At 31.2% G+C, this 17,920-nt stretch overlaps 1 protein-coding gene across 7 annotated transcripts in view; it reads left to right on the top strand.

The window, feature by feature from the left end:
* The window catches only part of LOC134711200 (centrosomal protein of 112 kDa-like), a 45,972-nt gene that overhangs the window by 23,227 nt on the left and 4,825 nt on the right, over positions 1-17,920 (top strand). For all 7 annotated transcript variants that reach the window (XM_063571656.1, XM_063571654.1, XM_063571657.1 and 4 more), the window contains 15 exons: positions 772-915; positions 1,991-2,145; positions 3,162-3,291; positions 4,160-4,252; positions 4,972-5,031; positions 5,850-5,929; positions 6,119-6,254; positions 13,109-13,216; positions 14,233-14,415; positions 15,048-15,191; positions 15,662-15,748; positions 16,107-16,169; positions 16,603-16,655; positions 16,936-17,032; positions 17,696-17,785. In XM_063571656.1, the coding sequence (XP_063427726.1) occupies positions 772-915; positions 1,991-2,145; positions 3,162-3,291; positions 4,160-4,252; positions 4,972-5,031; positions 5,850-5,929; positions 6,119-6,254; positions 13,109-13,216; positions 14,233-14,415; positions 15,048-15,191; positions 15,662-15,748; positions 16,107-16,169; positions 16,603-16,655; positions 16,936-17,032; positions 17,696-17,785 (1,623 nt within the window). The remainder of the gene's footprint in view (positions 1-771; positions 916-1,990; positions 2,146-3,161; positions 3,292-4,159; positions 4,253-4,971; positions 5,032-5,849; positions 5,930-6,118; positions 6,255-13,108; positions 13,217-14,232; positions 14,416-15,047; positions 15,192-15,661; positions 15,749-16,106; positions 16,170-16,602; positions 16,656-16,935; positions 17,033-17,695; positions 17,786-17,920) is intronic.

Here is a 17,920-nt window from a genome sequence, read left to right as displayed (position 1 = left end):
ACCAAGGACAATGGCAATTTAAACTGAAATAAAAAATTAAGAACTGATTGCATATGTTATTCAAACATAATTATATTTCTGAAAGAAATGGAAGTTTTAACTTTTGCAGGAAATTTCAAATTAATGGTTTCATTATACCCCCGCTTTAAAAAAGGTATATATACCCCCGCTTTAAAAAGGGGGGTATACTGTTTTACCTCTGTCTGTCCGTCAGTCTGTCCATCAGTCAGTCCGTCCCATGAAACTTTTGTCACATTTTTCTCAGGAACTACAATACAAGGATTTCTGAAATTTGGTTTCAGGGTTAATCTGAGTCAGCTATACCGTGTGATGCGTTTTCAGATTGATCACTTGACAACTTCCTGTTTACCGAACACTTGTATGATTTTACACATGATAGCCAAGTTAAAAATTTTCGTCACATTTTTCTCACGAACTACAATACAAGGATTTCTGAAATTTGGTTTTAGGGTTTATCTAAGTCAGCTATACCGTGTGATGCGTTTTCAGATTGATCACTTGACAACTTCCTGTTTACCGAACACTTGTATGATTTTACACATGATAGCCAAGTTGAAAATTTTTCGTCACATTTTTCTCAGGAACTACAAAACAAGTCAGCTATACCGTATGATGTGTTTTCAGATTGATCACTTGACAACTTCCTGTTTACCGAACACTTGCATATTTTTACACTTTTAATATTATCCACTTGCGGCGGGGGTATCATCAGTGAGCAGTAGCTCGCAGTTTCACTTGTTTTACTTACAGTTAACTGATTTACAAACTGAATTTGAACAAGAAAAGTTTGATATGCAGAAACAACATACAAAGAATATCCAAGAGATCTTGGATGACACCAATGCAAGGCTGCAAAAAATGGAGCAAGAATACAGTCATCAAACTCATTCAACAGTAAGTTGAATATTGATAATACACCTAAAGAATAGAACTTTTTACATTTTTTAACCGAAGTCTTTAGTGTACTGTCCAGGTTTTTGGGAAGTGGTCAGTTTGAGTTGAATAATTTAAATAACTGTTAGGTTTGGAAATCAAATTTCTTTGACAGATGAAACAGCTTGATTCAGTGACTTATCTTTGATTTACTATTTTACTCATTTTCTAAAACCATTTTCAGTGAAGTTAAAATAAAATTTACTATTCTCTAGAAAATTGGTTTAAATATGCATGGTTGCAATACATTTTGTTGCCTAAATTTTTAGAAAATTTTGAAATTGTACATTTATCTTACATAAGGAGGCTCACGGGTACAAAAATTTCAGCAAAAAATCAAATATTTGTTTTTTCAATACAAATTTTATTTATTACATAATTAGTTATTACTTTATGATATGGTACAAAAATTACCCAAAAAAATCGATACGGTTTGGCCCCAGATGACTTTTTAAATGGTTATATCATTGAAAAAGCTCCAAATTATCTCCCTTTGCTGCAAAAATGCCATATTTTGGCACTAAAATTGAAATATCTTTTATAACTCATCTGTGACCTATATTTTTTATTATTATTGTTTTCAAATGAGCTGTACATAAACTAAATGATTGTAAAATTTAAGCGATTTCTGTAATTTAGTTCTTTTTTTATTTCGATATTATCTCTATTTCTCCTATTAGTTCAACAGAAAAAAAGGACATTAACAAAAAATGTATGCTTCTTTCGGAGGCAGATTGTGAGCTTAGATGAATGGTGACCCCATTTTTTTATTTCATTTTTCTATTAAGTATATGATAAGGTTTATTTATAAAAAGAAATAGCGAAATCCTATGTTAGAAAAAAAATTTGATTTATACCTGCAAGCCCCCTTAACTGAAAAACTGTTTATTTTGTTTTAAATTTTTTTTTACTTCAAGGTTATAACATCAAGAAGTAATAGCTAAGTTTGTTAATAACTACACATGCTAATATACTGTTATTTTTGACAATGCTTATGCTATATGTTTAATTTCAACTTAAATTTCCTATTTTTCAGACATCAATAATTAAAGAACTAGAAAGTAGACTCCACCAACTACTATCTGATTCAGAACAAACTGCTAAAAGCAAGGCAAATCTAGAGAGAGAAAAGATTGATGTGGAGAGTAAACTAGACAGACTCTCGTCAGATTACAGTGAGCTTAGGGAAAGGTACTGTACTTCAAAAAATATTCCATACTACTCAAAAAAAAAAAATAAGCAACACAACATTCAACTGAAAATAAAGTCTCCATTTAACTTTCAAGTTTGTGGTTTCAATCCTTTGTATAATCTAAAGTACTACCTCACCTCACCTATCCTCTTCATGCCAGTAGGCATTTAAGGCCCTGGTACATTTTTTCCATCTCACACAGTCTTAAGCTACTGTTCTTGCTGAAGCCCAGCTGTTCCATCCAAGTGATGTTCGTTCTGTCTCTACAGTCCGTCTCCAGGTGGTTTTGGGACGTCCAACTTTCCTTTTTCACTCTGGCTTCCATGTCAGTGCTAAAGTATTACAGTTATGGTTTTTTTGTATGTATGCAAATTTCAAGACAGCTACACTGTTCTCACTCATTGATGGGAGGGTTAAAAAAGACATATTTTCACTTGTATGCCAATTTGTCCGCCATTATATAAAATCACACAGGTTCCTGTAAATTTTGACATCATAATTCAAAACATTTGAGGTCACAACTTAAAAGTGATTGTTGCTTGACGTCAAAAGGTTATTCGGAGGCGATATAAGGTCATTTGGTGGCACAATACAGCTTAATACCAAAAGTGTAAATACATTTATTGAAAGTGACAATTTTAACAATATTTTGTACATTGCCTTGTTTAAAAATGCAACTTGACAAAGTTGTAAATTTGATGGCATAATTGATTACATATGAACAGAAATTAATAGTTCCCTGGCCCAAAAAATTATCAAACATTTTTATTAAATAGAGATTGGGAAGGCAGCCATGTTATAGACAATGCCATGGAAAATAGCAATTAACTTTATTTACACTTTTTTTTACATACACACTTTCTCATTGAAAACAAAAAGGTATGATCATAAAAAAAAATAAAGTAATCTTGCTACCAATTAAGGATAATTTTGAGGTCAATATAACCTTTGACCAAATTAGAATGGTTCACATTTTAAGAACAGACTTACAATAATACACTATTTTTTTTTCTAGTCACAAAAATTTAGACAGAGAACACCAAAGAATGATCGAAGCTCACAACCAAGAGATAAGAACCGTAAAGAATAAAACTGATGCTAGTCTTGAGTTCATGAAACAGGAACATAATCTCTCTTCCGCTAAGGTTGGTATAGATAATATTGTTGATTGATTATCATTCATAGCGTACTAATTTTGTTGATTTTATTGGTAAAATGAATCCACAAGGAGTAGGTCCGGTAAGGACAGATTTTGGCCTCAAATTTCAGGTTCATTTGCGAGAGATTTTGACCACTTTTTAAACACTTACTTGTCTTTTTCATTTGATTCAATTAGTTAAAGTGAAAGATTTTAACTGATTTAGTCATTAAAAACGATCCGATTCAAGCCTAAATATGAAAAATCTATTAAATATGCCAAAAAACATCTCTTTTCAAATGGTTTTTGTCAAAAGAGAAAGTGGCCACATCTGTGTTCATCCTTAACCTTTTTATATGTGATGTATTATCATAAAATACAACTTTCATTTCCATATTAAGGATGAACACGAATGCAGCCACTTCCGTTTTACACGAAAACTGTCTAAATCTTAACTGAAATATTAGAATTGTGAAGATTTCAGTAATTTAGCATGATTTAATGGTGTTAGTACCTTATATATGTGCATTGTATTGTCAAAAACAGTCCATATTTATGTAGCAGAAGCATTCTACTGTCCATTAAATAACTAAAAGTTTACGTTTTAACAATTTTGTAAAACTGGTATATTTTAGGGCCAAAAGGGGGTCTTACTGGACCTACTCCTTTAAATGTTTAACACAGTATACAGTTTCTATAGGCTGATATACACACTTGCCAAACCATGAAATCAATTAACCAAAAGTACATTTTTTGCTCAATTCCTGAATATTAGTTCTGATGAAAAAATTCTGGTGCATTGTGTCATTTTAGTACAACGAAGGATTAGTGTTCATATTACATTAACATGTTCTCCTCCTGTTTGATATTTACAGGCAACTGATACTATATCAGATTTAGAACAGTCAGTTGACCAACTGAAACGGTCACTGAAAGACGCAGAAGAACAGAGACAAAGGCAGATAAGGGTATGTATTGAGATGGTCTATGTACCAGAGACGGATTTAGCCCCTGTTTTTTGAAAAAATTTGGTTACTTATATAGTGAATCACTGAAGCGTGACTGGAGCAGGCCCCCTCTTAGGTCAGTCAGTGGGCCCCCACTTGTGAAAATTTCAGGATCCGCCACTGTTTACTGAAATTTTCAATGTATAGGACTTTTTCTGAATATGTGGTCTTAAAATTTAATTTTTTTTTAGTTTTGTTCGAAAAAACAAAGATTTATATATATTGAATACAAGCCCGTTTGAAGTTTGAACACAGTTCATCGATTAAAAATTCCAATGTTTTAGAAAAAAAGGTAGAATTGTTTGGTCATTTTTTTCTTGATTTTTTTATTAAATGCTAACAGCTTATTTATATGTTAAAATTTAGTAACAATTAAATGGTCGTCACATGATTTTTGTAACACTTTGCTCTTTGGTGTAAAAAAATGTTGATTATTTACATTTGTATATTAGATAAAATTGTAAAGAAATAAAAAGTTTTTATTTCAGTTTTTATCTATAACAATATCATCATTTTAGTATATATAAAGTTATTATTTTGAAAGTATAAACTAGTTTTAAATTGATTTCTTCAAAATTTGATGTTTTCGTATTGTTATGTTGATTCAGTATACTCATTACAGTTATGCTATTTTAATGGTAAAATTGTATTACTGAGTTTTCTAATGTTTTTTCTTTTAGGAAATGGAACAAGTACAACAACAAGGAAAGATACATCTAGAAAACTTACATGATAAACAGGTAAGAATTCCAACAGTGATCATGAAATCTCATTATAAACAGTTATAGGCAGTTTTTGTCAGTACCCACCACCCACACAATTGTAATTGAGAATTATAGTGCATTATAGTGTGAAAAGTTGCTCTGATACCCATCACCCATGTATTATTAATACAATGTGACTTCCAACCTCCCCCATACATTTTTTTCTGGAATAGCCCTTACATAGTTCACAGTCAAAGTTTAAGCTTGTGTCCTTTTATTACACAGTTCACATTCAAAGCTTAAAGCTTGTGTCCTTTTATTACAGTTCACAATCAAAGCTTACAACTTGACTCCCTTTATTACACAGTTCACAGTCAAAGTTTACAACCTGTCTCCCTTTATAACACAGTTCACAGTCAAAGCTTAAAGCTTGTCTCCCTTTATTACACAGTTCGCAATCAAAGTTTACAACTTGTCTCCCTTTATTGCACAGTTCACAGTCAAAGCTTAAATCTTGTCTCCCTTTATTGCACAGTTCACAATCAAAGCTTACAACTTGTCTCCCTTTATAACACAGTTCACAGTCAAAGTTTACAACTTGTCTCCCTTTATTACACAGTTCACAGTCAAAAGTTTACATTTTGTCTCCCTTTATTTCACTTTTACAGTTAAAGTTTACGACTTGTCTCCCTTTATTACACAGTTCACAGTCAAAGTTTACAAGTTGTCTCTCTTCAGTACACTGTTTACAGTCAAAGCTTACAACTTGTCTCCCTTCATTAAATAGTTCACAGTCAAAGATCACATCCCCCCTTTATTATAGGTTAGAACTGACTTGTCTCCCTTTATTACAGGTTAGAACTATGAAACTAGAAATGGAACATAGTGAACAGAGTCATCAGAAACAGGTTCACAAATTAGAACAATCAATAAGGTAAGCACATTCTGTTCTTTTATGTAAATTTATTTGGTTATTCATATAATTATCATAGTTGCCAAGATGATATCTTCAATATTTATAAAAAAAAATTCACACAGGAAGTGGAGTTTTCAATAAACTTCCTTTCTTTCAAAAACTTATGCCTTGATAAGTGGCTTATATATTTGTAATTTTTTTTTTTAGAGAAAAAGAGGATGAAATAAAATCCCTCCAAGAACAGAACAAACAGCAGACGGCTCAATCTGAAAAATCTCTGACTGATTTCAAAGGTCAAGTAGAAAAAAATCAGACAAGAATGTATGATGAAATGAAACAACAGGTATGTTTTTTCCAGCTGACAAATTTAACCTTGATCTATAAACAAAGCTACATTAAGGTTGTACCCTTGACTAATATTTATTTGGCTGGTTTAATTTTCACATAAAATTTTGACGTTTACTTTGACCCTTTGACAAAAATATAAAAATTTCAAAAAAAAATTAACCAATCGTTTTATCAGAATAATTTCATTTGTTATTTAGCAGTTTGAAAAACACCAATTTTAATCATTGAGAAGCTTTATATTTCCTTAACAAAACATTCTGATTAAAACATTTAGCTGAATTTTACAGAGTTATCTCCCTGTAGTGTTAGATACCACCTTAAATTATTTTTGATGAAAAACAAACATTTATCAAACAGCTACAGTCAGGTCTGCATATTGCTTAAGATTTTCTTTACAGATGCACAAACTTATAATAGTTTGAAATTAGAGTTAGTCTTTCTGTTATGATGTTATCCATTTTTATTCTGACATCATCAGTTTGTGTTGAAATCATCTGTGTTTGTGATGACATCATTTGTGAATAAAAAAAATCATGTTTGCAAATTAATACAAAATATAAACTGTTTATCAAAGAAGAAAATATTTCAAATTTCTTAGAAGTGTACAATAATCTAACATTTTTTTCCAACAGAGATGATAAAGTGAGGAAAGCCCATCTAAAAAAAACTTTTTTAGCTCACCTGTCCCGAAGGGACAAGTGAGCTTATGCCATCACTTGGCGTCCGTCGTCGTCCGTCGTCTGTCGTCAGTCGTCTGTCGTCGTCCGTTGTCGCCTGTCGTGGTCTGTCGCCGTAAACTATTTCAAGAATCTTCTCCTCTGAAACTACTGGGCCAAATACTTTCAAACTTTAATTGAATGTTCCTTAGGGTATCTAATTTATAAATTGTATCCGAAGTTTTGATCTATCCACAAACATGGTCGCCATTGCTAAAAATAGAACATAGGGGTCAAATGCAGTTTTTGGCTTATAACTCAAAAACCAAAGCATTTAGAGCAAATCTGACACGGGGTAATATTGTTTATCAGGTCAAGATCTATCTGCCCTGAAATGTTCAGATGAATCAGACAATCCGTTGTTGGGTTGCTGCCCCTGAATTGGTAATTTTAAGGAAATTTTGCTGTTTTTGGTTATTATCTTGAATATTATTATAGATAGAGATAAACTGTAAACAGGAATAATGTTCAGCAAAGTAAGATTTACAAATAAGTCAACATGACGGAAATGGTCAGTTGACCCCTTTAGGAGTTATTGCCCTTTATAGTCAATTTTTAACCATTTTTCGTAAATCTTAGTAATCTTTTACAAAAATCTTCTCCTCTGAAACTACTGGGCAAAATACTTCCAAACTTTAACTGAATGTTCCTTAGGGTATCTAGTTTGTAAATTGTATCCGAAGTTATGATCTATCAACAAACATGGTCGCCATTGCTAAAAATAGAACATAGGGGTCAAATGCAGTTTTTGGCTAATAACTCAAAAACCAAAGCATTTAGAGCAAATCAGACATTAGGTAATATTGTTTATCAGGTCAAGATCTATCTGCCCTGAAATTTTCAGATGAATCAGACAACCTGTTGTTGGGTTGCTGCTCCTGAATTGATAACTTTAAGGAAATTTTGCTGTTTTTGTTTATTATCTTGAAGATAAATATAGATAGAAATAAACTGTAAACAGCAATAATGTTCAGCAAAGTAAGATCTTCAATTAAGTCAATTTGACCAAAATTGTCAATTGACCCCTTAAGGAGTTATTGCCCTTTAAAGACTTTTTTCACAATTTGTTCATCATGTTGACTTACTTTGAAAAATCTTCTCCTTTGAAACTGCTGTATCAATTTCAGCCAAACTTAGGCTAAATGAGTTTCAGAGTATCTAGTATAAATTTTATATTTTATTTCCTTGTATGTCAAGAAACATAGCTACTATGGCTAAAATAGAACATAGGAGAAAATGATTATTTTTTTTGGCTTTTGAAGAAAATAGGACGATCCAAAAAACATTTAAATAAATTGATAAGCCAAAATAATCATTGATGAGAGATTTAACCAAAAGAATTAAGGTGAGCGATTCAGGCTCTTGAGAGCCTCTTGTTTTATCATGCTGATTAAATATATCAAACATCATTTATAATACATAGTTCTGAACAATATCAAAATTTGGTTTTAATTTTATTTTATTATTGAGCCTGCGACTTTTGTAACAGAAAGCTCAAAGCGGCTTTACCTCAATTCGAAAAAGCTTTGGATTTTAGAAGGTGGAAAACCTGGATGCTTCATACTTTGTTCATAGATGCCTCATGTTATGAAGTTTCCATCAGTCACATGTCCAATGTCTTTGACCTCATTTTCATGGTTCAGTGACTACTTGAAAAAAAAAGAAGATTTTTTGTAATGTTAAATTCTGTTTTATTATAAGTAATAGGATATTTATGTTTGATATGTGTGTACCTTGCAAGGTCCTCATGCCTGTCAGACAGTTTTCACTTGACCTCGACCTCATTTCATGGATCAGTGAACAAGGTTAAGTTTTGACAGTCAAGTCCATATCTGGGATACTATTAGCAATAGGTCTAGTATATTCAGTGTATGGTAGGACTGTAAGGTGTACATGTGCAACTGGCAGGTGTCATCTGACCTTGACCTCATTTTCATGGTTCAGTGGTTATAGTTAAGTTTTTTAGTTTTGGTTTTTACTATAAGCAATTGGTCAACTGTATTTGGTGGTTGGAAATATTTTATGATTGATATGTCAGTTGCACAGGTTTTATTTGAACTTATTTTCACGGTTAATTGCTCAGTGTTAAGTTTTTGTGTTTTTGGTCTTTTTATCTAAAACTATAAACACTAGGGCAACTAGATTTGTTGTATGGAAGAATTGTTAGCTGTACATGCCTGCCTTACATGGTTCATCTGACCTTGACCTCATTTTCATGGTTTGTTGGTCAGTGTTTAATTTTCTTGGTTAATGTTAAGTTTATGTGAGAGTTGTAATAAAGCTTTATATTTAGGACTATCAACGTAATAGCAATGATTCCTCAAGAAGGCAAGACATTTCAGCGTGTTCACTCTTGGTTTAATTTAGATTAGACTGTTGGTTTTCCTGTTTGAATTGTTTTACACTAGTCATTTTTGGGGCCCTTTATAACTTACTGTGTTTTGTTAAACAAGGCTCCAAGTTTAAGACCGTACTTTTTCCTATAATGGTTTACTTTTAAAATTGTGACTTGGATAGAGAGTGGTCTCATTGGCACTCCTACCATATCTTCTTATATCTATGTCACAATTTATGTAGCAGGTCAGGGCTTCATCTTTGTTATCTTTTAAGAAACGTTTGGAATAATTGAATCATGTAATCAGGAACACTTGTTTGAATTAAGTTCGACTTAGGTATGAAATCGTCCATCAGAAGGAGGGGTCTCTTCACATTGTTCTTTATGATGTCTTACTCATCTATTTGACCCCTTTTTCTTCAATTTCCAAACTGCTTTGTTGTAATTTCTGAGTCAGACTTTTTTGAATTTGTGAGGTTGAATACATGTACTAAGAAAATATTTTAGTTTGTATAAATGCTAAACAGATATATAGTTATTATGAAAGGGGGTTTATAGGGTATAGGTTAGAGGTGTATAAATTACAAGGCTGCTGACTATGGTTGCCTATAATTGTTAACACCCATTTCAATTTAACTTTGGTTGATATTTGTTTTTCATTGGCAATCGTACCATATCTTATTTATAAATTAATACTGTTACTAGCAGTAAACCCTAAAGATTATATGTATATAGACTTTTAATTTGTAAAATGAAAAATGTCACATTTTAGATTTTATAAACAGAAGCTGTTATATGTTTACTATCACCATCGTCATTATCAACGCTTAGTTCACAAGATACTAGCATAATTCCTGATTCTCTGTCAATATCTATTGCAAATGGAGATTTGATTCCTTCAGCCTCTGATAGTATTGTCTTACAGGTTTTACCATCTGGTGATACTACTACTACAACACTCTTGGACATAGAAACTACATAAACAAAGCCATTCTTGTCTAATGTTATTCCAGTTGGACGACCAATATCATTGTGCATAAATGTCCAGAGAGCTTCTCCAGTACTTTTATAGCAACATACTTTGTTTCCCCAATTGATTGTACCATATATATTTCCTTTGAATAATGCAACACAATCTGCCTCAACTCCTTCTAAGATTGTTTGAGACATATCAATTAGATTTACTATTGTACTTTTATAATTGCTGCCAATAACCAATGTTTGACCATCACTTGCTACTGATAAACAGAAGTGAGAAACGTTAATTGATTTGAAAATTTTATTTTTTTCTATATCTACCAATGCTATCTGGTTTTTATCTAATGCGACAGCAGCTGTATTAGTTTTAACAAAGCAAGAATCGTGTGAGCATCCTTTAAATTTCACTACTTTCATAAATTTGCCATCATTACTAAACAGCTGCAGGTTACTTTTATCAGAGTAGTTCTTCAGAACTAGATATTTACCATCAGGTAATACTTTACAGGCACATACATAATCAATCTGCTTATCTTGTGGAATATTAAGCTGTCTTAACATAGAAGGCTTAATTTGTTCAATTGTAGGAATAGTCTGAAATAGGTACTGTGCTTGATCTTTTCTTCCTGCCTTCACTTGAAGGGTAAATGGGCTTGTATTGATATGTATATCTCCAAATGATTTGACATCTTTCATTGATTGAAGTTCAGAAGAGATTGTTAGTTCTAGGTTAACTTCATCCAAAAGGCCTCCACTTTTTAAATCTTCTAAGTGTTTTGCTGCTTCGGATGTAGTTTTTTCAATTTCTCTCAGACCAACATACGTTTGTAGCTCAGTTGCATGTTGTGTCATTTTTGAAAACTCACTTTGCAATTGGCTTATCTGATTGGCTTGTATTTTCAGTTGTTGTAGTAAAGTGTTCATCTTAGATTTCAGCTGTGATTGCTTTGAATCCAAATCATCAAGAATTTCTTGTTCTAATTTGTTTAAAAAATCATCTATTGACTTCCTCATAGATCGAATTTGTTCAGCAGCTTTTGTTTTTTGAATAGTACTTGTATTAATCCTATGGTTTAGATATTTGATGATCTCTTCTAAGTTTTCCTTTACATCCTTCAAATCTTTTTCCAAAAGTTGAACTGAGGCAGATGATTTGACTTGCTTCAGGATATCTGACAGTGGTTTCATTTCTTGACATTTTTTGTGTTTATCTGTGATGCAGGTGACACAGCAGGGACAAGCATGGAAACAACAGTATAGTTCATACTTCTTCTTGTGATCTCTGCAATGACTACTTATTTCTTGCATAAATTTGGGTAGATTGTGGTAGTCTTTAGTAGACATTGTATTATGGGCTTTAGACATTCTTGACTTCTTGTGATGTTTTTCACAATCTGTACAAAGGAACACCTCACATTCTGTACACCACCTGACAGCTTCTGTAGATGTTCCATCATCATTACAGAGGGTACAATAGTCAATAACTAAGGAAGCCATATTCTCTCTTTATTTCTGAAATTAAGTGTAGAAAAAAAATGAGTGTTTTTGAAAAAAAAAATAGTTATTCAATGCAACAGCACATGCAAGAATCAATTTAATCAAAAGAGAGAAACACTATGAAAAGTAGTATTTATTATGTTAAATTTTAACCAATAAATGATGAATTTTAGAATGTTACGCTTGCAAGGGCCATTGGCTGTTATATATGAGCTGCATCTGAACTTAGTAGATAGTTTAGCAGTTGCTTTCATGAGATTTATGATAATGTGTTGTCCTGCAGATGTTTGTTTATTTTTGTGTTGTTGGATTGATGTCTCATAATTTGATACCACTTATCTCAAAAACAACATTCTTACCCGTAATATTCTAAATGCTGGTGCTCTAGAAAAGGAATTTCCACAGGGAAGTAAAATGTCCAATAACTAGTGCATTCACCTTGGATAAAACATCTATATATAGATAAATTAAAGGTCAACATTTAAATGTTTAAATGATTTAAAATTTTAAATATTTTAAATGGCTTTCATTTTGAAGGTTTTTTTAAGGTAAAATTATTGTGGTATTTTGCAAACATGTAGTGACAGAGAGTTCTTAAAAACTACAGATGCATGCAGAAAACAATAATAAGCTGATTTTTAGCTCACATGGCCTTCATGTACAAGTGAGCTTTTCTCATTCTTTGGTGTCTGTTGTTCTTTTTCTTTTTCAAAAAATTTTCCCCTCTGAACTTACTACTGGTCCAAAGGAGTAAGTTCCGTAAGGGCCTAATTTGGCCCCAATTATAAAGTTCATTGTTACAAGAAAAAAAATGTTTTCAGTTGACTTAAAGACATGTGAGAAAGTTAAATCAGGCTATTTTTGTCCTCATTTTCATGGTTCAATGGTCAATTTTAAGTTTTCTTAGTGGAGTCTATTTCTTTGAACATGTACATGTATTTCTCATTTTGGTTTATATGACCTTGACCTCATTTCATTGGCTTATGATACGAATATTTAATACTTGTATTAAAACTTTTTATTTAGGTTTGTCATCATAATATCACTGGTTAGCAAAAAAATGTGAGACATTTCAGCATGTGCACTCTTGTTGTTTTAATATATGTTTTGAAATTGTCCACTTTGGTCTGAATGTTTACAAAAAATTTTAAATCTTTTTTTTAGATAGGAAATCATGCTGTTCTAACTAACTTCATTGTAATCACAACTCCAGATATTTTCGGGCAAAAGATTGACCCTGGAATTTCATATGACATTTTGAATAAATAAATAAGTATTAAAGAAATTAGCAATTGATCTACTTTTCAATTTATTTTTAATCAGATGGAAAGGGTAGAAGCAGATTTGAACAAATCAAAACAAGTAAGAGAAAAACAAGCTAGAGAATTCCAGAAACAGTTGGATGAGGAACGAGACCAGCATGAAAGAAGGGTAAGTCATTTCAATGTAGTACTGTGGATTCATTTATTTTTGTGGATTGATGAAAACTTTTTGGCTATTTGATTTCGTGGTTTTGGCAAATTCTGCATACTTTTCTGTAGAAAGATTGTATTTCGTTGAATATTTATATTCTTGGTTCCCCTGTACCCACAAAATCCACGAAAATTGGTATCTAACGAATATTAATGAATCCACAGTATCCCAATACTTTTCATGATAAAAGTATGTTAGTGGATTTTTTAATATAAAAGTTGATACCAATTTCTTTAATATTTGATTTTGTGGCTGTGCTAAAGTCTACATTCAATATTCATTTGTAATTTGTTGGAAATTTGAATTTGTGGTTCTCCTGCACCCAATAAATCCACAAAATTGGTATCCAACAAATGATAATGAACATTCATTTTCGTCGATATTTAATTTTGTGGCTGTGCCAAAGTCTACATTAAATATTCATTTGTAATTTGTTGGAAATTTGAATTTGCGGTTCTCCTGCACCCAATAAATCCACAAAATTGGTATCCAACAAATGATAATGAACCCACAGTATGATATAAATATGATACTTGCAATAGTAATAAAAAAAACTTTGATCGTTTAAATATAATTTAAAGTGTTAGACATGTTAGATGAAGTAGAGGTACAGAGAAAGTTAACGCTTAATATTTGTGATGAACTAAACTCAAAACTAGATTGTTAGGTTGAGCTTGTCAACTGAATAAATGCATTTTCAGAATGGAAGGTTGCATCCATTGGAGAAATGCATTTTACAGCATATCAAAAAAAATCTTTTACACTATGAACATGAGGAGATGTTGTATGATTGCCAATGAGACATCAACCAAAGTTAAAACAATCGTATACATGTACTACCTTACAGCCTTCAACAATGTGAAAAAGTTGGCTCTGATTCTTAAAAAAATATGTAAATCCACCCTATTTTTTTATGACCGAATACATACATATTGGAATGATTATTCTAAAACAGTATTTTATTTTTCCCACAGGAAGTAGAACTAAAGATGTCATTAGAACAGGAGAAAGCACAGTATATGAAGGAGTTCCATCAACAGAAGGAAATGGTTCTCACTGAACATGACAGGGAAATAGACACTATGAAAGAACAGAATAGGAATGAAGTCTATGACATAGAATGCAGATTTAAAGAAAAACAAGATAAAGATTCAAAGGTACCAAATATTTTATAATTATAAGTTATGATACTTTATATCTACAGTGAAACCTGCTATCAAGGTCACTTTCTTCTTTTCTCACTGTAGTAATACTTAGGCAGTTTAAAGGTCTCGACCATAAGATGAGTTTTCTGATCCCATTTATGACCTCTTTATAAAGGTTTGACTGTATAATACAGTTGAACCATGTTGTTTTGTTGAAAACTAAGATGAGTCAAAGTTTTTGGTTCCTGTAACATTCCTGTTTGATTGATGCATTTTAATATCTGATTAGTGAAATATGGCTGATTCAAATTTTTGGTTAAGTTGATTAAATCTTACTGCCCTGTAATTCATGCATTCAACATAAAAGATGGCACACTCAACCTAGGATGAGTTGAACATCGTATAAGTTGAAAACTTAAGTCAAGTCCCTTTGACTTTGACTGAGCGTGGTTCAACTATATTTCTTAATCTGTTAGTTTATTATATGATTGATTGATAAGACTTAAGTGCTCAACAACAAGAACATGTTAATTGTAGTTAATTCGTTGAATTTGTATTGTCAACTATAAAAGCAGTTTTTGGAGGTTTTTGTTTTTTTTATTGATTTTTAAATCATACTTTTTACATACAATTTATTTTAACAGAAAGTTCATATGATGGAGAAACAGATTCAAGAGTTAAGGGAAGAAGTTGTACAGGCTAATCAACTACGCAAACAACAGCTTGTAGAACTAGGATTGTTACGGGAGGAAGAAAAACAAAAGATGCAAAGAGACCATGAGGCAGAGGTTTGTTGTTTACAAACTTTTACTGTTAATAAAGTTTTGTGACTTATTGAATATGTTTTCTTACAGAAAATTGAAATATTAGCTTTTCATTTTAAAATTTTTCGTAAGTCAAATGTAAATTTAAATGATTATTCAACATGATGAAAAAAGATATGTCACTGTGCATACATCTATGATGTTAGTATTTGTAAGCACAGAATCAGATGTTATCTTTGAATACTAACATCATAGATATATGCACACAAAAATAACTATAGTTAAGTTGAAAATGTGAGTGGCTAGTATCTAAGATTCCTTAGAATTGCCAAGAATTTATTTTTTTAATTGTTATAGTATCAAGTTCATTTATGTTTAAGGGATGCCAAATTTTAAAAATATAGAATAAGAACAGACATGACTTCTATTATTGAGAAATATAAACATTTGTTCAGACATTTTTCTGTTTGTAATCAGTCATATTTTATATTTAGGTTTCTAAGCTGAGATCAGAGATGGAGCAGCAACGACTTGAATTACAGAAATCACACAGTACAGAGTTAGAGAAAATGTTAGAAAAAGTTGGTACCTATTTATAAGATCAAAATTATTGCTTTATTTCAAATGCCAAAATAAAACAGGATTTAACAAATTATTCATGTCACTGAGGACCATATGTCTATTAGAAGATTAGACTGTCATATCAAAAAAGAATATAACCTATTAAAAGTAAATGTGCTTGGTAGTGTTACTTTATATGAAGGATTGCGTTTTCAAGTAAATTATAATTAAATAAAATGCATTTGTAGATAATATTTGTGCTTTTTTATTATTTTTTTTGCCTGTATATTTAAAATTATTTCATATATTTTCAGACTAGCAACTATAAATTATCGTAATACTGCTTCCTTATTTAAAACTATGATATTTATGTTTTAGACTAACAATAGACTGAAGGATATAGAAAGAGAATATAATGAACGAGGAAACAGAGCAGCTGAGGTAGGGAGTTTTAATATAAGTTGCACAATTACTTTTAAAACATGATGTAAGAAGTCAGTGTAAATGTTAGATACTGATTCGAGTGCAAATAACATAAGTTTCTTGAATAAATTTCATCAAGTATGCTGAAAGTTTAAGAAGCCAAATGTGAAAAAAAAGATATTTTCACGAGACAATAATTTGACTTTCAAGTGTCACGCTTACAAAAAATCGTCAATCCAGTGTCACGCTTAGACCCCAATGAGACCCACTATAAAATTTATATTCCTATTTTGAGAGAAAAAATTTGGTTGCTTAAAGAGGGATTCACTGAAACACGAAGTTGTTGGGCCCCTCTTAGGCAGCCAGCCACTTATGAAAATTTCTGAATCTGCTACTGACTATATTCATGAATATATATTTTAATGGACATCTTTATTTTTTTAATTTTCAGACCATTAATGAGCTGCAGAACACAATAAGTCATCTGAGAGATGAAATTAAAAGGTATGCAACTATCTTTATTTGTATTAATTGATCGTTCATGAATATTTAATGTATCTGTTTCAATTATTGCTTTGAAAAATAAATGCCAGTTTTCGGTTTAACCACTTCTTTAAACTAAGATAAGTTCATCATTCTTTTAGCATTATCTGTTTATTTTCCTATTTTGAAACTGATTTTTTTTCTGATTCAGGAAATTCAGAAACAAAAGTATAAGCAAGTGTTTATTTCTTGAAATATTTTACTGTAAATGAATATATTTGTAATTTTGTCAATTTTGCAGGATTAAAGATTCTGGAGATAAGAAATTAAAAGATACGACAACAAAACAGGAAGAGGACAGAAGGAATATGAAGAAGAACTACACTACTAATTTAGATGTAAATGTTATTTTGATAAAATTAGACATGTTTAGCATTTAAAAAATTTATGACTGTGTTTGGTCATGTTGGTAGGATAAAATATTTCTCTACTTTAAATTGTTCAATCTAATAAAAAAATCCTGAATTTTATAAATCATCTAATTTTTTAGAAAATTTAACTTGTCAGAATGTCAGTTCTTGTAAATCAGATAGATATTGAGTGTTAAAACATTGTGTTCTTTTCTTACAATGGGCAAACAAATAGTTTGACTTTTGTTGATGAAGATTTCTATTCCATGCTGTCACTGTAGTAGTATCAATTAGTAATTAATATAACCTTAGCAAATAAAGAGTTCAGCACATGCAAACTATTTGTCATAATATGTATTTTTTGCAGAAAAGATGAGAAAAGGTTTGAAAGAAATATTTGACATACCTACATAATACATTCAAACAGTTATTTGCATTTGCCATAGTTAAACCTTCACCATTTGTTCTCTTAGAATGAATTTTTTGGAACTGATTTTTTTTCTTCATAAAAATAAGCATTTGCCATAGTTAGACCTTCACCAGTTGTTCTCTTAGAATGATTTTTATGGAACTGATTTTTTTTTCTCATAAAAATAAGTAGATGTGCTGCAATAGATTTATTCTGAAATTTGTGTATCTTGTTTTTTATAGAGTATGAGGAAAGATAATGAATCTCAACACAACAGAAATAGAACATTAGAGAGAAGGATAGAACAGATGGAGGCAGATCATGATGAAAAGGTAAGTGGGGCAATCTATTGGAAATTATTTTAAACTAGATATGACTAAAAGAGATGTGTGGCTACTGGTATATGTCTATGTTACAGCAATGTAACAACTTCAATAATTAAAAATATAAAAAAAAACACCATTTGG

Source organism: Mytilus trossulus, chromosome 3, assembly GCF_036588685.1.
Source record: "Mytilus trossulus isolate FHL-02 chromosome 3, PNRI_Mtr1.1.1.hap1, whole genome shotgun sequence".
Taxonomy (NCBI): Eukaryota; Metazoa; Mollusca; class Bivalvia; order Mytilida; family Mytilidae; genus Mytilus; species Mytilus trossulus.
The sequence above is the reverse complement of the archived record's forward strand: the minus strand, read 5'-3'. Positions and strand labels throughout refer to the sequence as shown.